Here is a 23,042-nt window from a genome sequence, read left to right as displayed (position 1 = left end):
ATATTCACAAAAGAAATACATAAACTACTTCATTAGAGACCCAACAGAAATAGAAGCATTGTATCACAAATGCAATTTGCTTTAATAATAGTGCTTTGTCATTCGGCTTAACCAAAAATGGCTTGTGATAATGATTGCTTGCTTGTACTGTGGCATTGTCCTCCATTGCCGAGCAGGTGGATTAGTTTTTTTTTTTTTTTTTACCAAAACAGAATTACAAAGTAGCCTATGAAAGCCTGAAATCCCAGCACCCAAAGCATTCATTCACAATTGCTATTGATCAACAACCCTATCAAAGCTCTGCTGACATAGCATGGTCATTTGTGCAGTAGGTAGGCTAAGTAGTAGATGATTATCTGTGAGTAAGTAAGGCTGTAAGTAAGTGATTATCACCTTGCAGTGTAGCAAATTTACACTACATGAAACAATCCTTCGCACTAAGTGTGGCTGGCAGCAGCAGATGAAGTGCCATGGTGGTGATGAGTGCTATCGCCACAGCTTTCCTCTCTGGGGCTTGACAAACACGATATTTACGACAAGCCGTCTGACAAACAGGACAAGGCTGTTTTCCAAACCTGCTGCATTTTACTTTTATGGGAAGCGGGTGAGAGCGGTGACAGAAGGTGCAGGTCCAGACTGCTGATGCTGGCAATGTGAGCTCCTTCACCACACCTATTTCCAGGCTTCCAGCTTCCAGCATGGTGCCATTAATCAAGCTCCAGAAGTAGTTACTGGAGACATTGCTGTGTTAGAAATTGCATGGGTAATGCATAATTAGTTATCAACAAATCTATTTTTCAATCGCACTGTATTCAGTTGCATTTTGTTCCAATTGCTTTTCTGCAGGGATAATAATCACTGCTTTGGACCAGAAGTAGCGTGGGCTCACCTGATGCAAGTTAGACCAAGAAAAACATTGGAAGCCTTATGGGAGTCACAGAAAAAGGACAATACATGTCTGACCATCCACCTTCTCTTTGCCCTCTCAGATGTCTTTCAGGTGTGTAGTAAGTGTATCATGTAGAACAGGAATGATGTTTACACCCAGTGAATCTCACTAGGCAGGATGCTGTCAGCATGTCTGTCCCTGCTTTCTTCTTCAGTGTCACGAAGTCAGACTTGACTGACTCCAAGCCAACAAAAGCAATTTTCTCTAGGTCACACATGGACTCCAAGTTTCTTGATAACCTTCTGGTTCCTTTCATAACTTCACAGTACATTTTCACCTTTGCAAAGTTTTCACACGTCTTTGTTGGTTCACAAAGATCTGTGTTCCATGTTTTATCTGAGTGCTCTGAGATGCCTCTTCTGCTTTAAGCAAAAAGAAGCAAATGAAGAGTACTCACTCATTATTCCTCGGGTCTTTAGCCCATCACCTGGACCTTAACCCAGACAGGAACTATTTTCATGTAATTGGTGCGGATGTTGCTCCTGTTGCCATTTAGTATTTTTGGCCCCGCTTTCTGAATGGAAGGAACAGGGTGCAGAGTGTCCCTCACTACAGGCGGCAAATTACTCCTCAGAACTCCACTAACACCCCTGTGCAGTGCAGAGCTGCTGTAAAGGCAAAACAATTTGTCCAACATGAATAGGCTCCCTGGAGACTGTCTTAAGTGTTAAATGACCTGGATGAACCCAATACTAATCCGCGGATGGGAGTTATTCAGGCTTGGATGGCTAACACTTATACCCTCTGCGCAGCCATTTGAAGACTGTTTATGCAAATTCAAGGTGATCTGATTTTTCTCATGGCATAGTTTATTGTCTCTCTCAGCCCCCTGGAGACTCCTGCAGTCAGTCCAATCGTTCTAACTCCCTGCCTGCACAGACATGTCTGTGAGTGGGCATGAATGTAATGTGATACAGGTGTTTTGTAGAATTCAGCGTCTTGAGTAGCAGTTTAGAATTTTCTGGGTTTGATTGAAAATGTCAAAGTCCCAATGAAAATGTCAAATTAACAGAGCAAACATCAGAGCATGCAGCCTGTTAGTGTGAGGACCCTAACCCTTTTGTAACTATGCATATTCTCTGAATGTGAATTTTGTACACACACACACACACACACACACACACACACACACACACACACACAAAATGTGTTGACAGAGAAATCAAACTTTAGACCTCAGGCTATAAAGATATCCGGGATAGACAATTATTTGTCCTAATGACAGTATTAGAGCTTTGAGGAGAAACCTGTGTAGTGCATTATGTGTAGTGTACTATTGTTCGTACAGTAGGGGGCAGCAGTGAGCCATGGGTCGTACACCAGGTTTGACTTGCTACCTTTCTCTTCTCCCCCTCTTTTCCCATAAACAGGATTGTGGTCTGCCCTCCAGACATCTGCTCAGTTGTAAAGCGAATGAATAAATAAAAACAAAGGCCTATGAATGACGCTCCAAGAATTTATGTTCCCTGCAAACATATATTCTGTTTCAATATTATAATCCTTATTGGTACATTTATTGTTTGTGTCAGCGTTTATGTTTAAGTGCATCAGTGTTGTTGTGTTATGTCTTTGTAAAATGAAAAGAGGACATACGAGAGGCCTCGGGAGAGTTAGGCAAGTCCGGGTGGAGTGAAGTTGGGAAAGAAAGTATGGCGTGACAGCGTGTCAGTGTACAATACAGAGAGCGGATCATTAATTAATGGTGCCGAGAGTGTGAAGTGAATTGATTCGCCCCCTGAGCACGACACGCACAAACACCCTGGTCTAACAGGCATGGTGGGGGGTAGCTGGAGAGGTGGTGGGGGAACCCACGCTCCCCTTGCCAGTTCACCTCCGTTTTAATCACTTCTAATTGTTTCCAGTGGCATGCAATAAATATCTAGTGGGAAGAATGCAATGCACTCATACCCCCGGTTCTTCTCATCAGGTCCCTTTCTGCCTTTCATGCTGTGTTTTTGGCCATATTCATTCCCTCCCTCAGTGAGTGCTGGGTGCCTTGATTAAAGTCGTTGTTTCATAAGTGGCTTTTGTGTTATGCTTCTGTTTTTGTGTGTTCACGGAGGCTGTGTTATCAGTACACATGGAGGTGTGTGTGTGTGTGTGTGTGTGTGTGTGTGTGTGTGTGTGTGTGTGTGTGTGTGTGTGTGTTCCTGTCAGGGGGTGACAGCTGGCTCTCTCTGCCCCCTGTCACAAAGAGGCTGTGACTGCTGGAGTGTGACCAGCCTCTCGCCCGCCTGCCCGCCTTACACTCCCGCCCCCCCCTTACCCCTGCAGCCTGGCCTGCCCTGTTACTTTGCTTGTGGCCACTCTCTCTTTAGATCCGCACTGCATATGGGTCTGGTCAGCCATGGAAACCTGCTCAGCCCAATTAGAAGCAGCCGCCAGCTGGGCTTCCCCTCCATTCTTCCATCCCTCCTCTCCGGCCCTGCCACGTCCCCCTCTGTTCCTCTCCAGTGGCTTCACGCTCCAGCATCCCACAATCAGAGCCTCTCTCACGCCCATAATCATGCCAAGTGGATGGGTACACTGTCCCTGGCGCTTGGATGGAAGCAGTGATTTGTGACTCGTCTCCTCACCATGTACGCACATCCATGCTATTGCATCTACACATACCAAGACAGACAGATACACACACGCACGCTGTGGCGAGGGGTCCACAGTCTCCCCTGCCAGATGCTGTGTTTTGTCTCTGGCCTCACCAGCTGGTTTGGACCAAATGGCTGTAGAAAATAAAGCAGTGTTACTGAGTTCATATCTCAGTACTATTGTGAGGACAGTTCTGCGTAAATCTCATCTCCTCTAAGCACGTTCTGGCTTTATAGACAAGTGGGCTGGAGGAATTAGGTATCATTCAAAATGTCTGGAGCAATCAGAGCTCCCTGGTAACTGTAGAACAAGGGTGTTCGCTTTTTCAAAATGGATTTCTTGCATTGAGACGGTTCTGCATTCTGGCTTAATTTTCACTCCGTTAGCATTTTATTATTGCTCATGGCAACATCATATAGGAAAAGTCTTTCAGTAAATGGCGACAGACTGAAGTCATTTCATGAGTTTGAGAGATTCTTTTCAGCGAGAAAGATAAGTAATTTGAAGTCATTTTCTTCCTCTAGTGGCTTTTAGTATATTTCAATGCTTCACCTACATTTCAGTGACTTGCAGAAGCATACAGTTTTAATGCAGGTATAATGCAAGACCGAGAATTTACATATCATATGAAAAAGCACTGAAATAACATTGCAAACCTTGCTCTAAAAGTTTGGCTATATGTCATTACCACTGAGACCTGGCTATCAGAAAGAGATAGGCTACGGTTGTGACAGAAAATCATTCTCAAGGTAATAGTGCTATAGCATAAATTATTAAACAGACAATTGGACACATCAGAGAGACAGGTCATACACACCACACACGCACACACCACCATATTCCGTTCTTTTGTGCCAGCATATTGCTTTTACACCTCTATGGTAACAGTTCATTGTCTAACTCATTTGTTTCAATTGCAGAAAGTTTGGATTCACTGTTGTGCTATCAGGGATTCTAAATTGCACTGGCTTTGTAAAGGTTACTACTCAAAATGGTTTCACTTTTCTGCAGTTGCTACTTCTCTGCTGTCTTCTCTCATATTCCACTTCGTGGTCATCAATCACTGATGTAGGCCTGATTGCACATGAAGTGGCTGGATCCCATTTTGAGGTGTGACAGGGGCCTATTTTGCACTGGTGGCAGTGATGGCTGCGTGTCAGAGCTCGTGACAGGATGCTCTCCGCCCCATCCCCTGAGGTTTGGGAGTTTGAGGGGCCACCGGCCCCTTTTGTCCTCCTTTTGTAGATGGTCTCCGACACGGCTTGTTTTAGGCAGAGGCAAAAGCAGTAATTGATTTCTCTCTCCTCTCTGATTCTGCCTCTTGCTCTCAGGCGCTTGCTGCATCTCTGCTCTGAGACACAGATGAATAAAAAGACAGAGCGTGAAGTTTATAGCCAACAGTCACAGCGCTGACAGATGGTCAAACCTCACGTTATCAGGGCCTGATAGAAGTCCGGAATGTGGTGGTTAGCTTCTGAATTGGCTTCTGAAAGGATCGGTCATATATATTAGAGCAGAAAGTACTGAGCCGTGAAGAGCTGGAGAGATGGGAGATATCGCGGCTCGCATACGCTGAAGGTGAGAAGGACCTAAGCTCAGATCTGACAGGCTACATTAATAGATTGGTGAACTGATAGATGCACAGTGGAATGGCGCCATGAATAAACTGATTCAGCTCCAGAAATTGAATTTTCATTCCTTTTGCTATACAGCCATTGGGAAAAGTTGTAGCAATGTTCAGTGACTTCTTCGAGATTCATTCGAGTGAATGTCACAGAAATTAATATCTGAATTTACTGTGAATCAAGAGTGAAGTTAAAACCAAAAGAAAGCCTCCATAGTATCAAAAGAATCAACAGAGCATTCATCATAATTGTGACCTTGTGTCTTCCTGTCAGCAAGACTGACTTAATCAATTGCAGAAGTTGTCAGCTGTGACAAGAGATGTTTAGCCTGGAGACAAGAGGAACGGGTGGCATGGACTGTCTGCAGACGCTCTAGCCTCTCTCCATTTATGTCAGTGTCTGTTCCAATTCAGACAGCTTGCCTCAGATATGCCCCAAAACTTTGTTAGCCAAGTTTGTTTAATCTCTGCTCTTTTTCCACGCTGCACGCAGGAATAAATGAGCCAATTAACAGTGAATGGGAAAATCTCCCTGTATGTTGCACTATGAGGTGTTTTGTGAGCTGCATCTCGCAGAGAAGCTGTGGCATTCTGTGACAGGAAAGCCTAAAAAGCCATGTTTGGTTTCATTTTAATCATCTCTATCAGCTCGTTTGAACTGTTAGCACCTCTCTGCCAAGCTCAGGCAAATTGACAATGATTCTAAATGAGTCATATTTATCAATGGAGTTCATACAGCTATGCATCATCAAAATAAATCAGCACCGATGTTATGCACTCTGAATTGTTTTCCCATTACTGTCATAGTAAACAATAACTGAGAATCCTCTGCTTTAATGAATTGTGAGGGATATATTGTGAGTTATTCAGCTTAATAACAATGAAGAGTGTAAAGAGGACAAAGGCACTGCAAACAACGGCAGAGACACTGACAAATCTCTTTATATGTTGTCCTTTACCCTCCACCTGCCCTGCAGTAGTTTGTACAGATGACTAGCGTGTCTATCTGTAACCATCCACACTCCATCGTTGAATGATTGGTTGTGAAATGGCACATTTAAATTGCATGCTGTGGTGAAGTGATTTTCTTCTCTACCTTGATGCCTATTTTGTTATGGAAATTCATGAGACATTAACATAACCAGCAGGAGATCGGAACAGAAAATAATGAATCCTGGTGGGAAGGCGCAGCGCTGTGCACCCTTATCTGCGAATTAATAAATACACATACAGTATGCCCCTAAGGGTCACACCATGTACACTCCTACAAATACTTACCACCTCTGATGGCCGTTCCTCATTGTTGACTGAAGGCTTTTCCAAGTGAGAAATGAATTTAATGGCACCCACGGAATATGGGGAGGTGGTCCACAGACAGAGCATTTTGAAAGGAGAAGGTTATCTTATCACCTAATGGTCTGATATCCATATTGTGCCTTTCTCAACAGGCAAATCAGCATAATTAATAAAATAATCATAAGACCACCGACCAGCAGTTAGCATGACCAGAATCAGTTGGGAAATCATGACTACACTGTAGCTCAACTGCGAAAGGTGAAATGTTTGGAGGCAACCATCACAGCTGTGCTGGAGTTTTCACCTGCCGTGCAATATCTTCTTAATAAATCAGCTCATCATAACCTTTCATTCGTTTTCCCTGCAATTAGGCTGAGCTAAGTGGGACACAGGAGTTGTGATGGCCTGTTCACTTTTCTCCATCTAACGGCTAAACTCACCTCACCTGATTCTGGATGCACACAGGGCATCTCTTACTCCAGCTTGTTGCTACAGCAACAGTTCTCAGAGGCAGCGGAGGACCCCGAAGGCTCTGTCGGCACTGACAGGCAAGACGCTGAAATGCAAAGGCAATCACGCTTATCTGTTTTCTCGTGATGTGATCTCAAATTTGTTTGGGAAAATAATCAAGGAAATGTAATTCTTCACAGCATTGTCAACAATCAGCACTGACCAGTAGATTTTCGATGGAATGAGACGCAGGGATTTCATCATCATTGTTTGTGGCCACTTCTTTTTTTTTTTTTTTTTTTTTTGGCAACAGTGATTAGTGACAATGGCCAAGAAGTTGCCTAGAGTGGTTGGGTTAATCACACAGGCAGAGGCTGCTGCCAGGATTAATTTGAATAGCTCTTAAGACAGTGAGTCATTTTGTTGATTAGTGCTGTGAGTTTGTCTATCTGCAACAAGATGCATCATATTAACATCCAACATGATGCCGATTCCATGTAGCCACTGTGCTGAGAACTGTGCATGACAGGGCTCTCATAGGAATCATTACAGTTTAATGCAGTGTATAAAACATGCTGATGACTCTGCAAAAATGAATTTAAATGAAAATACTTTTTCATGACTCTCAGGCAAGTATCTGCCATTCCCAGAGGACTTTGTTTGTTTACTTGTGACAGTTGAGAAGCACTAAGTGGAATCTAGTGTTGCCAGCTGATGGCATGAAATTGTCATGATTATCTGGTTTTGATTAGCTCCCCCGTTTTGCTGGTCAAGTTGATTCAGGTCTGGGGTCTTGTTGTTAACGGATCCTGGGAATTTCAATTTCAGTTTGGTAGCCCAGTGTTGAACTGTCCCTGTGAATTATGTAACTACAGCATCAACAGGGCCTTCATTCATGATAGGCTGTATTTATTCCCTCGGAAGGAAGGTCGAAGTCCTCAGATTAAGATGTTATCTTGATTCACCCTCGAAGTTCACTGCGACCTGCTACAGAGCAAAGCCTGTAATTGTGAATAAAATCCTGGTTAAATATTTTAAGTGCTGTTCTGTGAGGACAGGTGAAGCCCTCAGTAGAGTCACTCTGAGTGGATGATGCTGCTGCCCTTTGACTGACATGGTCAAGTCAAAGCACATGCAAATTTAAGAGTGTAAGAGGCAGAGATGAGTGGCTTAGAGATCCCTGACTGTGACAACAGAGCAAGTGTTGCTAAAATCCAGTTGTTAGCCAGCTAACGCAGTTAGCTTGTGCCACGTATAGCTTTACGGCAGAATGCACGAGGAGGCATTAAGGAGGACTCCCTGGCCTTGATGAGGAATTAATAGACTTGCTTATTAACCTTTTCACAAGTGGTAACTTATTCAAACTGTCGGCATGTCTTTCCACAATATACCGTATCATCACAGTGTGTTGAGAGTCAGAGAACCACCAGTGGGGAAAGTGTACTGTTCAGGCTTAAACTGTAGCTTTGTAACACACAATTAAGCATCATTTGACAGCTGTGATCACTGCTGTGATTCACAGACAGTGATTTAGTCAAAATACTAGTTAGGATTAAGTGTTAAAATGTACAAATACATATTCAGTTTGAACAATTTGAATATATGGAAGGCATCAAAATGCCATTAAAAAAAGAGTCTGCTACTGATTTTCTAAAACCTGAACCTTTTTACATTTGACCCCAGCTTCCCTCCTGCTCTGCTAGTTTTCTGCCCTGTTCTGGATTTGTACTTAAGTGCACTCACATTAGATGGCTGTGGTAAAAAAAAGCAGGAGAGCTCCAGGAGAAACCCTGCACTCACCTCAGTTGGACTTCTTCATCTTTTAAATGCGTTGCTGATTCATTCTCAGAGTCCCTGGAATTTTAAAATCCAGGTGACATTTTGCTTTAATGAGTTAGAGAACATCAGCATAACCAAACATCTCACAAAGTTACAGCTAAATAAGGCTAATGCATTTATTAATGTCCAATTTAATTACTGAGCATTTTAGAGCCGTTGCTTTTCATTCTCCTTCATTAGGCTCTCTGGGTGTTCTTTTTTTTTCCTGTTGGAAAAACAGGAACAGAACATTTTTAATGACTTCTGAAGTAAATTCGTTAACAAGGGGAGCAACATGTTGAGTCGTCACTCCTTTCCCAACTGCACTCAGTTTATTAGCACTCTGTAAAGAGATGTTATCATTTAAATCTCTTGTTTCAATTAATCTCTCCCAAAAAGGGGACACTGCACACAAACACATTGGATTCACATATTTAGACGTAATCCAAATGGAGGCTTGTTCACCAACATAAAAGCTTTGACCTGCTGGTATTCAGAGCTAATGATGCCAATTTAACTGAGGTTTATCAACAAATATTGCTGATGGGTCTCCAATTAAATTAAATACAGGACCTAATATTGGTCCTGGTGGCTCTTTATCAGTGTTGATGGTAAACAGTTCGACCCAGAAAGCAGCAAAATAATTTTACTGCTACACAGCCACTGCGCACACATTAATTTCAGCCATATTACCTGAATAGAGCATTATCAAGTTGATAATTAGAGCAACAACAGAGAGCGAGAGAGATAGAATTAGTTTATTAATCCTTGTTCTCTTCTGTTCTCTTGTCACGAGGGGCCATCGGCATGAGACGAACGTGCTTTTTTAGTCAGAAAACAAATGTTTTCTGCATGACTGTCTTGTGCTGGTGGAGTTTAATCGACGTATTCTCACTTGTTCAAAGCAAAGTAGCAATGCTGCAAGTCAATTTCCTTTCAACATTTCAGTGGCTCTCGCTGCCTTTGAAGACAGGCATCCATAATGAATGGCGTCAATTTTCATCCCAATTAGAGTGTTTATCTCGGCTTAGTTCACCTATAGTGCTGCCTTTGCCTCTTGTGGGGGCGATGAATTTTCATGAAGGACAAACACTGTATTTCAGATAAAAACAGCTTATCTAGTACTGGGATTTAAAGCTTGAAAGCTGGAATTATTTCTCTCCAATTTGTCTGTGCTGTGTTAACAGCCAGCGTGGCGCCCGGTCACTGCAGTGTGGCGGCGGGGTGGAAGAAAGTGGGAGGTGTTTGCATCAGGAGAATACTGGAGGAGCTGAATGAAGGAGCGAGAACATGGTAATGCATGTTTGCATGAGAAGAGGTCCACAGAGCTGGAAAATGGAGTAAACGGAGCATGTCGCATCACATCAGCCCATAGCTGCTTGATAAGACCTGTCAGATAGAAACGTGATAACTTCACAGATCATCCAGCGCTACGGTCGCATGCATAAATGCTCCATCATGTCTTTATTTTAATGTGTAGATACAGTGTATGTGAGATGTTTCTGCAGCGCTGTTAATGATGCCGGTGAACAATTTCAGGCTCACAACTCAGATGCAAGCCAGAAAATCCAACATTGTTAGGTGTAAACTAGGACAGCAGGCTGTTTTTGTGGGATAGGAGGTTTGTTATTTTAGCCCTGAAGTGTTTTGTATGCCAAGGAGCCGGTGCGAAGCAGCAAGCCTGTGCGATTAAGCTGTTTCCCTTGACATTACCTACTGCTCAAGTTCAGGGAACCCTCCGCTCTGACATGCAACATTTAAATGAAGTCATTAAAATTTAAAGCGTCTCCGTTCCAGGGACAATCACTCCTGACATCCGCTTGGCATGCAACAAGTTAATTGAATGTAAACATGGTACCTGCTAAAGCGATGTGAAACTTGGCATTTCAGAGCAACAGATGAGAACACCTGTTGCTGGTGCTTTTCTTGCCATTATGTTACAATAGCTACATATATAATTTTTTAACCCAATAACTTTCTCATCATTTTGAAAACACTACGTTCCCATATTCGACACATCTCTGGAGAAAATCAGGATACTAACTACTATTTTTCCTACATCTGTATTGGACTGAATTTGTAGTGTTATGAATCAGAAGTCTTGGGGTGTCCTTGTAGCCTTATGGCTATGACGCATACCAAATAACCAGTACCTCCCCAATTTGATCTTTGCAGCATGTCATACTCTACCCTTGTTACCTGTCCATCATTACACTGTAAGCAATGAAATAAAGGTTCAAAAGTTCAGAAAAGGGGGGAAGGAAAGGAAAGAGGGAGCCGCGTGAAATCTTTTAATTTGCCACAAGTGATGTTATTTGCATCACCATCCAAACTTAACTCCTTGGTTTGACCTACAGATGGCTCAAAAAAAAGGTGTGTAGAAATGTGAAAGCGTCTTATAAAGAGAATGCAGGGACACTCATTACGATTGATGAACATACAGCGTGTAGTCGCGTGATGACTGGGTGTCTGGAGACAAAAGCAGACAGTGTGCTGTGTTGAAGGTTTCTGATCCAGGTGCTGTCCGTCATCTCAGCAACAGGAATCGGGACCGTTGACAAGAGTTGCTCGAGTGGGAGAAGTAATCCTATAAACTTAGCTGGCTGAAAACGTTAGGCAAACGGTAAACCACTGTGGTGTGCTCTAAATGAGAGCAGCTATTTCTTTTACAATCCACTCTTCTATTCTAAGCTTCAGCTCTCTCTACAGCCGGTCTTGCCCTCGTCTCTCCATCTCATCCAAATTTGATGTTTTTGTTTAGTTTTGTTCACTTATGTCTGTTTGTGTTTGGCAAAGGAACATGCAAGTTTTTGTGTCCTTGCTTGTTTTGTTTCCAGCTTTATTCTGACTGACATGTTTGTTTGTTAAACAATGAGACAAACCTGGTAGAAACTGGTGCAGACATTTAAATGGTAAATGGGCCGTATTTATTTAGCCCTTTGCTAATCTGACGACCACTCAAAGCACTTTTACATTCACCCCTTCACACACACATTCATAGGCTAGGACACCTGCTCATTATGAGCATCAAAACACTCACACATACTCAGCATCAGGAGCAAAGTGGGGTTCAGTATCTTGACCAAGGATACTTCAACATGTAGGCTGCCGAGGAAAGGGATCGACCCACCGACCTTCTGATATAGGCTTTAACGGGAGTGACAGTCCAACTCAAGAAGGTACTGCTTGGTAGTAAACTTTTACCAAACATTTGACAAGTTGCTAAGATAACTTTTGGTTTATAGATCGGTGAATGATGGAGCAGCTCTGAAGACCTGCTGAGTCTTTGATAACAAAGTCCTTGTGAGCTATTTGCAAGTTTCTCAGAAGGAGGGAAAGCCCTGGGATGAGAGGTTCAGCCACACATCTCTTCTCATTTGATAGAGGACGGAGCCTGAGGGCCAGAGAGGCAGCATGCTGCAGATCACAGGAACAGACTAATTGTTTCTGTCTCAGAGACACATGACTGATCTTCTGTTACAGTTGTTCAAGTTTACATGTATGAACTGAGGGGAAATTAACTGAACCGCCTGCAATGAAACCAAATATTACCTACTGTCATGGTGGAGATAAAAACAAGACTCTTGACAAGGTACATTAAAAGCTGAGACATGGCTTCCACCTTAATCTTTATTAGTTGTTTCTGTTATAGTTTAGCAAAGCAAACATCAAAGTATGAAGGCATCATTTCATAGAATTGTAATTCATCTGATCTTTAGTATGGCACCACTGAAAGTAATTAATGAATCATACCAACATTGAAAAAGAAACCAAAACCAGTTTTTTTAAATCAACTGAGGAGAAAACAAGAAACCATTAACAACAGGTATTAGCCATTACATGATGTACTTAAGATTACAAATAATCTGCAAGCAATACACAACCAAGAACTCATACTTGGACCACCTCCTTAGGTCTGTGATCATGATTTTGTAGTTTGATATGAAATAAGGCAGATTCCTTCATAACAATTAGAGACAATCTGGTAAAGAGACAAGCGAAAGCGAAGAGGACTGTAATTCCTGTTGATGAAGTTCAAAGCAATTTTCTGGCATGCACTGGAAATGGCAAAGAAAAAAGGGGTGGGGGGGACTAATTGATTTGTTAAAAGACACTCACATCCTCTTTAGTGTGCGCGGGCGTTGATCAACAGTTTCCTGATAATACCAGTTAAGCTGCAGGTACAGCAGCGGCGGAGACATGATCAGTGACGTTCATAGATAAAAGGCCGGGGAGAGACACACCGCCTTACAGGCTGTGGTCTGAATCAAGGTATTGGCTGATCTGACTAAACAATGGAGCTCGAGCTGCAGAAATGCATGAGGAGACATGGCAGGTGTCAGTGTTTTGCACTCCGAAGAGGCCCACAAATGCAAGGTGTTGTCAGGTAGTCCACAGTTGAATGTCATCATGACTGTGGCAGCGGTATTTGGGTTGTACGAACAAAAGGGTGGCAGATGTTATGCATCACCCAACCTGGAGTGTCAACATGTAGGAGCTGTGGCTGTTGTCCCCTGACAGCTTCACCGTGCTCTCACAGTGGGTAGAGATCAAATAAAGAGACTTGAACCTGGTTTATCTCATCGCATCCAGCTGGCAAAATGATGTATGACTCTAACACACAGTGAGGTATGGCTCATCTTTTCTGCTTGATATGTTCAAGTCCTATAGTAAGGTTTTATACATACGTACATTTACATACAGTACATACATACTTCAGGGATGAGTAGTTTCTTAACAAAGAGGGAAAAGGCTAAATAAAGTAGGGAATGTGAGCATCTTGTGAGTAACTGGTTGTCCTGGGCCAGTGTCAGAGCCCATACTGACATGGGCCAGCCTGACACCAGTGTGGTTGGCTTCGCACAGTTTGCTGGCTGTCAGATGAGGTTGATTGTCCTTCCCTCAGCTGGTCATTCTTTCTTCTCAACAGTGTCTGGATGGAAAACAAATTCACAGCCTGAATGTTTTGCAGGGCTGAGTTACTGGTTCTCACATTCAGTACTCAATACCGCACCTTTAATATCATAGTTTATTGCTGCTTCTCCTGCTGTATATTTCTCTGACTTCCACAGAGAAGGCCTCTATTAACAATCTCTGTTAGGTGGAAATGATAATTGCACACCACAAAAGGAAAGGGATGAATGGAACTAGAGCTGCAAGGATTAGTCAATTTAACTGTCAGTCAACACAAACAATTAACCCATTTCTAAATAGGTACAGATTCATTCTGAATCACTTTTCATGTAAAACTGCCAAATATTCCTCAGTTACAGCTTCTCAATTGTAAAGATTTGCTGCTTTTCGTAGTCATATGTGATGGTAAACCGAAAATGTTGGGCTGTTGACAAATGAACTCCACCCTGGACGTCAGGAATTCAGATTTTTTTTTGCCTTTTTCTGACATTTTATAGTCCAAAGGAATAATCAATTTAAGTAAATTATTGCTAGATTAATCAAGAGCTGTTAGCTGTAGACCCGAAGAGGAAATAATTACTATTCTCAGAACCTTACCAGTCCTAATGGTAAAATGTACTTAATTCTCATGTTGGCTGTAGAGAGAGACCATGGGATCATTACCATCTATGGGATCTAACATCTTTTTTCTCATAAATATGGCCTTGATATTTTATAGCAATCTGTCTACAGACTAAGAAATATACAGTGTTTTCCTTTCTGCCTGAGGGTGGCATTAGTTCAACTGCAGAAGCTGAAATATTTTTTTGACGCTGGCAGCAGAGAGAAGTTTGGCAAATCATGAATCTCTAGTGATTGGTTTTCAGGATACTTTTTCATGGACCAAAAAGTCAGTAAATGGGGAAATTTGACCTGATAGTGGCACCAAAGAGCATAGGGGGTCACCCAAAATCATTAGGAGACAGCCTGTGGGGACCAGGCGTATCTTTATCAATGACAATGTATTCAGTTGATATTCAGGCCAAAAGGGAGATATCTTGCTCTGGCAGTCACAACAGGGCAGTCTGTTGTAACTGCCCAGTGTCATATGGTTTGATATTGTACTCTGGCTAATTTTAACTGCACGCACTGTGCTACCCAGCTCCCTTCTACACCATCACACCCTGATCCACACACTTGTTCGACAACAAGCTTTTTCTTCTCTGGCGCTTTGTCTGGCATTGTTTAAGCTCTCTCCTTTCTACACCAACCCGCTTGTGTCTGCCAAGTTATTTCATATGCTGCTAGCCTGTCCTATTTATTCAACCCTGACAATCTGTTCACAACAGTTGCTTAATGAATTTTTTTTTTCTACCTGGAAAATGTTCGATGCCCAAATCTGAATCCCGTCCTTTGGCTCAACAACTCTATAGAGTCACACACAGAATAAATGTGGACATGGAAATTTGTAGCACTCTCCACAGATGTCTATATTCAAATTACATGCTGTCTTATTACCCTAAGCCTCAGCAGGGACCCGAGAATAACAACAGTGTGGTATCCTTATCAAATATGATTTATTGGCATGATTACTGCCCTACAGTTTGTGGTCCCTGCATGTTAAAATAATATGCATTGCACACTTGATTTATTAAATGTCTGATCGTGGAGTTTGCAGGTAATTCATCACACTCAATCTCCAAAGACGTGCTGACACGTTTATACCTAAAATATCAGCGTCATAGCCGCGGACATGAAATGGATATAGAGGATTTACAAATGCTTTGACCCTGGAGGAGCGCATACAAAACTGCCTGCTCCTACAGGGAGACAGAGACAGACAAAGAGGGGGGAAGACGGAGACAAGGAGGGTGAAGCTGGGTAACACTCGGCTGCACAGCGCTGAGGATTCTCCGGGTGAAGTGAATTTTAATTCAGCAGCTGTGGCCACTAATAAGAATCTTATAAATAGAGATGGGTGAGAGATAAGAGTGCGCCAGTGAGCGAGTGCGAGTGCTTCTCCCACGCCCTTACCTTTGGACTGAATGCTGTCGGTTAGAGTCGAATCAGGTTCTTCTGAGCTCTCGACGAGATCTTTCACCTCTTCTAGACAAGAGTTGCAGAGATGAAAGGAAAGAACACAGAGGGAAAGAGTGGAAAATTTGAGGAGAGGCTATGATAACCGAGCAATCTGCTGCCCCTCATCCTGTGCAGAAAAGCATCCATTTACCCATAACAATCTCTCTGCCCTGCCAAGCTTGTGAATCAAGTTGAGTGGCTTTATAGTTACAATGTGGCTCACAAGAAATTTCTTACATCAGAACTGGACTGGATGTGGATGTGCAGAAATTTAAGTGCATCCAACATATAATCGGAAAGCTGACCGTGTTATTTTATGAATGTAGGCAGGTATGTGGAGAGACATATCTATCTATGTGTAGCAGGAAAGGAAGAAATGGAGAAAGGGGTGTGGGCAGCAGGGAGGTTTCTGTTGAGTGGCAGGATTTCAGTGATGCATCACAGTGACACTTTATGGAGGAAAAGACATGGTATTTACCCACCTCCATTGCTGGTGCCAGTATTGTTGATCTCAGAGACATCTGTAATGTCAAGCACATGCAGAAATACACGTTACTCACCTTTTAATATCAAATCGTGGCTGCAGATGCAGTTGATTAAAGGCTTGGGTATTAGAGTGCATTCAGTAATCATCTGTGCACGATTACTCTGCTTTTTCTTCCTACTCCTGGAAATTCTTTCAATTGCTTTCTCCAAAAAAAGTACATCATCCACAAACCACTCCAGGATTTTGAGAGAAACTTCATACTCATGGCCTCACATTTACATTTGTCCTGATGTTTAACAGCCTCTCATGCCTGGAAATTCGGCACCCTCCTTAAGAGTTACACTTCAAATAACAACAAAACAAATGCGAGAGGGGAGAGAGATGCATGCAAAATTAATTACAGACTGCCATCCCTGTAAGGCAGCCTGAGACCCCACCTCCTCTCCCCCACACACATCCCTCTCCCCCCTTTCCTCCCTGTTACATCTGTAGTCACACAACTCCTTCTTTGTCACTCCCTGAGCAAACCTTGCTGCTTCCCCTTTTGCAACAACAATCATCCAAACAAAGCACACCATAAAAATACCCGTTCTCCCCAGGCAGTCCGGTGATGATGTAAACAAATACAACTGCTTAGGCGTGATAGAGGAATGTCTTGAATCCAAAGTGGCCTCATTGTTCTGTATGTTTACAGTAACGAGTCTGCCTCCAAGGTCGTTTAATCCCTTGGTTGTAATTGCAGGTTTGGATACACGTGCCAGGTTGCAGCAGATAGACAGCTTGGGCATTACATTCTACCTTTGCTTCACTGGCAATTTGGACCTGTAGGCTGCCAGCTATTGAGAACATTACACTGCGTCAACATGAAGTCAAACTGATTTTATCTGTTGCAGCATTTTCAAATCAGAGATCTCCTCCCTGAGACACCACCAGGACTCAACGAGGACTGTTGAAGCATGAAGCTACAGCCTTTAAAAAAGGCTGTGACTGTGACTTGGAGCTGCCCACGGGGGCAAAATAACAGTATGTTCTTTTATGCAAAACCCTTTTAAGGGTAATTCTGGTTATTTACAACTTGGATCTTATATTCATAGTTTTGGCTCTGATTTATGTCAGTAATGGTAAAATTAAAATGACCATGCTAATTGATGAGATCTGGGAACATTGCAATATCGCTACAAAGAAAAGCTTTGGGGCAAGAAAAGTCAACATCAATCATAGTTTAGAGCCTATTGCTAATTTTTGTTTTTGCCTCCAAATAATAAGTGGTAAATACAATCTGGCTGACCATGGCTTGTTTATAACTGCTTGTGTGAGTATTTGTGAGTCTTGCCCTGCTGTTGTGGCAGCGATGTCATTATATTTCCAGATCTCAACAATTACTTTGAGCACAGTGTTACTAGAACCAATAAAATGGCTAAAAGCATGAGAATAAGAACCAAGCTGCAATAAACCGGAATTATCCTTCAATATTTCCTGCTTCATTATAAAGTAATCACAGAAGCAGATTTGCCACCAGATTCAAAGCTTCTGCATAATGGAATAAATTGACAGTAAACATGTACACACACATTGTAGCACATGTGTTCGAGAGCCTGGCGTATGGCCTCGGTCGTGATGGAATAACTTATGCATATGCAGGAAATGATATGCCTGGTATTAACACATTCCCACATGATCACTTTATGGATATTAAAGCTGATGGACGTGTGGAATGTGCCCGATGTTGCGACTTCACTTGCGTTCATCATGTGTGTCTTTTCTTAAACGAGTTAGCGTAGCAGGCCTGTGAGCAGCAGCAGGAGCTCACTGAAGCACTGGCCTCATTCCAGATACTCCTTTCTTCCTCTCCCTCTCAGGTAATAACACAGTCTGGGTGCTGGGGTAGCATCATCTTCCTCTAACATACAGCACCGATCAAGACAAAGCAAAAAGCTCAGAATTTCAATTGATTGCAGCCCCAGCCTCCCCCGCCTGCCCGAAGCTCGGAGGCAACAGCAACGCTGGTCTGCCTCGCTCTCTAATTTGACTCCAGTGTGTGTGTGTGCTGACAGTAGAGGGGCTATCATTTAAGACGGGGGGGATGTGAGTGTGCTGTGGTAAACACATAAACAAGATGGGGGGAGAGAGAAAAACGGGCCTCTGTCAAGGTTCTGGTGAAGGAGAGGCACAGTCCACAGAGGGCTGATAAGGAAAAGAGAAAAACAGTAGACCGAATTGACTCCCTCAGCAGGAAACGAGACAGCTTACACCAGTGATTCTTAAAGCTGGGACTCAAGACCCTGAGGGGTCCTTGACAGTGTGTCCCATCCTCCATTTTGGTATGAATATGGCAATAGAATTTGTATATAGTATGGGGTTAATGTGGGGGAAGAGAGAAAGGGCTTACACTAAAACATGCACAGCATTTCAAAATGAAGATCAGCAAAGGGGTGACTGGTAATGAGGGTTTAAAAGGGTATCTGATCTGCATTTTCTCACATATTAGAACTGCAATCTGTTTGCCTTGTTGTTATCATGACGTGTCAGTGAAGGTCTCATGACAGATTCATTTGCAAGTGAACACAGGTCACACAGGAAATCAAAAACATTTAAAACATTTGCCAAACTTCTTGAACTTTTCTTGTCATTTAAGCCTTACAGAAGTTCAGAGAGAAGCCCTCGGTAGCTCAAGATGAGGAAGAAGAGTGCGTGTGTGTGCTCACATCTGCACACACAGAAGGGAGAGGAAGGAAGAGAGTAGGGCATAAGTCACCGTCGTATGCAGACAAGCAGAAAATTACATCCCCTCACCTTGCATTCATTTATTAGACAAGGGGTAGTTAGCGTTTTGTTGGTCAGCATTAGTGTGCTGCACCACAATATTCAGCCATGCTAGAAAATATGTTTGAACTGGACAGCAACGGCCACTGAAGACTTTAAAGCACCTTCTAATTTAATGAAACAGCTATTTGATTTGGTTAGCAGTACTGTTTGTATAATATGTTTTCTCACTCTTCCGGTCAGCCTCAAAGAGCGTTTGTCACAATCAGTAGCTGCTCTGCTTCCACACCACTTTTAATGCGCCTGTCATTCCGGCTCAGTCAGCCCACAGGGGAGGCAGTCCCTGTGGGTCACCCACACGGCAGCATGGGAATTGTCTCTGCTTAATGTTCCAGACAGGAGCCTTTGGGCAGAACAGGAGGTTCCGTTCGTCGCTCAGCCACAGGACATCTCACTGTCTTTTATTCAACTGTTCTTCTTTTCTTCTCTTGAGCAGTGAAAGAATAAAAATCAATGGAGGTGTGGAGGTGTAGAAGTGTCTGTGCCCTACAGTGTCAGGTCCCCAGGAGGATTTCTTCTGTTCATTTGATCCCCAGACTGTGGTGTGGAGGGCTGGTCTGCTGTGTCTGAACAGGTCCTGGAGCTTTGAACCCAGCCAGCTCACACAGGTGTCCGGCTGCTGCCTTCAAACAATGGACACGACCCATCACAATCACAGTCTGGGAGCTATTGAAAACCATCAAAAGCATTCTATTGAGTCCCAACAGTTGCTCAGTGTTGTTTGCTCTAGATGAGAATGTCCAAATTAACACGCCACAAGCGAAAACCATTTACTGACTGAATCACTTTCACTGATTGCATTATTTCTATTTTGCTTGAGTTGATCGAATATCGGTAAAGGTCTTTGGTTTCTAATGCTTTTATGAAGCAGGCGGAGGGCTGCTGCTTTCTCAATAGCATTTCATCTTGAGAGAGTAAGATAGGAAAATGTCAAAGTTAATACCAGTATCTATTGAGAGGCTCCTCTCCTTTCAGGAGATGAGAGCAGAATTAATTTCAGTGTGTAAACTGGGTGGTCTTTGAGGGTCTTTGGCTTGGTCTGCATTGGAGCATGTATATTAAACAAGTATCAAAGAAACCCTCATTGAACTTTGCATGGGCTAATAGCTTTGGGCCTGATATGTCTACTGCAAAGATAATTAAAGACATCTCCATGCTCGAGCAAAACAAGAGTGGGTGGACCTCAACAAGTGCCCAACCAAAAGAACTAATGAGCTGGTAAATGTGGAAAGCAGCCCATTTTCATATGTTAATGTTAAGTTTGTAGTGCAGACTTGTGGAAATAGCTTAGCTGCATGACCTGCCACTCTAAACACAGTAAAAAAGGGATTTTGTTGGGGGGGGGGGGGGGGGGGGGCATCGTAGCTGGAGTTTTCTTTGCTATGAGACGGAACGCTGTCTGACAATCTGAGCCAATTAAAGAGCACTGAGCTGTGACCTGCAGGCTAGGGAGACGAAAACAAGCCAGCTCAATAAACACTGTAACCGCCCCTCTCTACTGCTATCCTCCTGAAAAGCCAAGAGTTTCATTAATATTCCGCCTTTCTTCTCCTTAAGAAAAGGCTGCGGGGTTGTGGACACTAAGTAGCATTGTGCTCCCCTGCGGGTTTTGGGTAACCTCGTAGTGGTGGCTGTAGCTGGGCGGCTCCAAGTTGGGTCAGGGTCCTCTAAACAGACTGAAAAGGCCTGAGCTCATTACACAGGCCTGGGCCATGCTTGACAAGATGAGTGCTCTGAGTGACTGAAAAGAGAACAGGACGCCATCTGCTTTGGGGTTAAGCTACGACTCAGAGAAAGTGAAGATGATTAGAAGGCAGGCAGAGATGGCAAGAGAAAAGAGGAGGCACAGTTGACAACATATGTTGCAAAAGCGGAAGGGAAAATGACCACTGGCAAACCTTTGATAAGACCCAGCACGGGTTTAAAGAAGCAGTGAAGCCGGTAAAATGGTGTCACCACTGGCATTGTCTCTCATTCTTGATCTCTCTCTCTACTTTTACCTTTTCCCCACTTTGTCCAAGTGCGAGACAGTCACAGTGGTCTGTCAGAAGACAAGAAAGGGGATAAAAAGAAGAGCGAGAACACTGAGATATCCTGAGATGAAAGAAGTAAGTGAATAACTGATTAAGTGAAGACGTGAGAGAGGGAGACAACACAAAAATAGACATGGAAGGGAAAAAATGCAAAAGAGGCCTCCCCCTGTGTGACCTACATACCTGCTAGACCTGCTGTCAGTGGTGGCCTGCTCCTCTCTCATCACTTGCTGAATTACTTTACATAATCTTTAGACTCTCCCTCTGCTAGCGGCCTGCTGCAGGAAGATGCTCACCTCTGTCTTCAATACCTATTGTGGTTTACTATATCAAAGTGCAGACAGCCAGTCTTGCAGGGGGCTGGTAAATCTGACACAAGGTGATGTGGCTCACCCCCGCGATACATTAAAATGGGACATACCACAGCTGAGGGAGTTGTAGAAGCGGCATGTTTATAGTGGAAGGCCTGGATGATGATGTGGCTCGGGCCAGCTGACTGATTTGCAGTTATGAAGTGATGCCTCCTCTGGGCAGCTCAAGGTTTTCCAGGGGAGATCATGGATTGGACTGGTCAATATAATCAAAGTGCTCGTCTGGACGGCAGGGAAAACCAGGAGTCCTGGCAGAGCAGCTGTCTATCACTGAAAGGTCAGCAAGAGAGCAGTTTGATGGGTAGACCTCAGTAGGAGAAGCACATAGCAGAAGTGGCAGCAGCATAATGAGGGACTGACGGAGTTCTAATTATGGCAAATGAAGATGTGGCACCACACATTAGTATTGTGACAGTATTTTTTACTTCAATAGGTCATTTGCAGTCACGTGATGTTACGGTTGTTTTCTAGGTTAAACACTCACAAAGGTCTGCTGAAACAGCACTGAAACGTGGGTCATCTCGAACAGGGTGCATTATTTATGTCAGCTGTCTTATGTGAAACCGTTCACGCCGATTTAACAAGTGTTAGTCGTGTTGCTATTACTTTAAATCTATCACCATAGATTTAAAACTGTAGCTACTGTAATGTTACACCATTTCCACCAGTAGCCATTCAAGCCATTTTTTACGCATTTTTGTGGTCAATTTCTTGCATTTTTCACCCATCTTCACAACTTTTGGTGCTGAATAAAAGCTCCTCGAGGTTTCTCGGTTTGATCGATCTGAGCGATCGTAAACGACACAAAACTTCTGCATTTTGAGTGAGTGTTATAGTGTTTCCTATGCAGACAACAACAAAAGAGTGACGTGACGTCATCTCCAAACAACCTGGTTGCTTTTTTTTGGCCCAATGCTGTCCAATGAAATGTTTTCTGTGATGACTAATCCCACTGATGCATGACATTATACATTGACTTGTAACATATCACGAGCGCTACAAGTCAATCGATGTAACCCACTACAGGCCACCACCTAACAATACTTGTAAGTACAGGTCATGATAAGACCACAGACCACCCACTGGCTGTGTTTTGGTGAAGGATGGTTGGATTTTATCGCTTCATACCCTGTGTGCACTCTGAACTTGGAAAGATGAGAGAGGGCTCAATATCTAATACAAGCAAGCTAAGCACAAAGTGACATTTGTAATCCAAAGGGTTAAAGACTTAAAAATCCCAACTGTCATGTTGGAGTTTCAAAGACTATTGTTGTCAGTATCACGCTCGGGTTTTCTCCTGTTTCTGACTAAAGTAGCTCCACCATCAAATCTGCCTCCAGGAGACAGGCAACCCATGCTGAGATCACTCATCACTCAAACAGTGTCTTTATGTGCATGTGTGTGTTTTTAAAGAGTGTGAGTGTGTGTGAGATGGAAACTAAAATATGTTCCTGACTTTTCAAACACACATTTGTTGCATCTCTGCTGGCTGGCTCACTCAGCACAGAGTTGATTCATTTGCCATTTCTGTGAACCAAACAGAGGGGTGGAGACGAGATAAGAGAGCTGATCAAAAGAGGAGCTTCAAAGGAGGACAGAAAAAGTGCATCCCTCGCAGCCTGTTAGATGAGGG

General features: G+C 43.2%; 1 protein-coding gene across 5 annotated transcripts in view; it reads right to left on the bottom strand.

Moving 5' to 3' along the window:
• Window positions 1–12,322: 12,322 nt before the first annotated feature.
• Window positions 12,323–23,042, bottom strand: part of macrod2 (mono-ADP ribosylhydrolase 2) — a 402,757-nt gene continuing 392,037 nt past the window's right edge. For 2 of the 5 annotated variants that reach the window (XM_070977971.1, XM_070977975.1), the window contains 3 exons: window positions 16,178–16,216; window positions 15,651–15,722; window positions 12,323–13,656 (listed from right to left, as the gene is read on the bottom strand). In XM_070977971.1, the coding sequence (XP_070834072.1) occupies window positions 13,634–13,656; window positions 15,651–15,722; window positions 16,178–16,216 (134 nt within the window). In that variant the 3' untranslated portion in view covers window positions 12,323–13,633. The remainder of the gene's footprint in view (window positions 13,657–15,650; window positions 15,723–16,177; window positions 16,217–23,042) is intronic. The other 3 variants (XM_070977972.1, XM_070977974.1, XM_070977973.1) reach the window with 2 other exon arrangements.

This window comes from Chaetodon trifascialis, chromosome 13, assembly GCF_039877785.1.
Source record: "Chaetodon trifascialis isolate fChaTrf1 chromosome 13, fChaTrf1.hap1, whole genome shotgun sequence".
Taxonomy (NCBI): domain Eukaryota; kingdom Metazoa; phylum Chordata; class Actinopteri; order Chaetodontiformes; family Chaetodontidae; genus Chaetodon; species Chaetodon trifascialis.
This window is presented reverse-complemented; position numbering and strand designations above follow the sequence as displayed.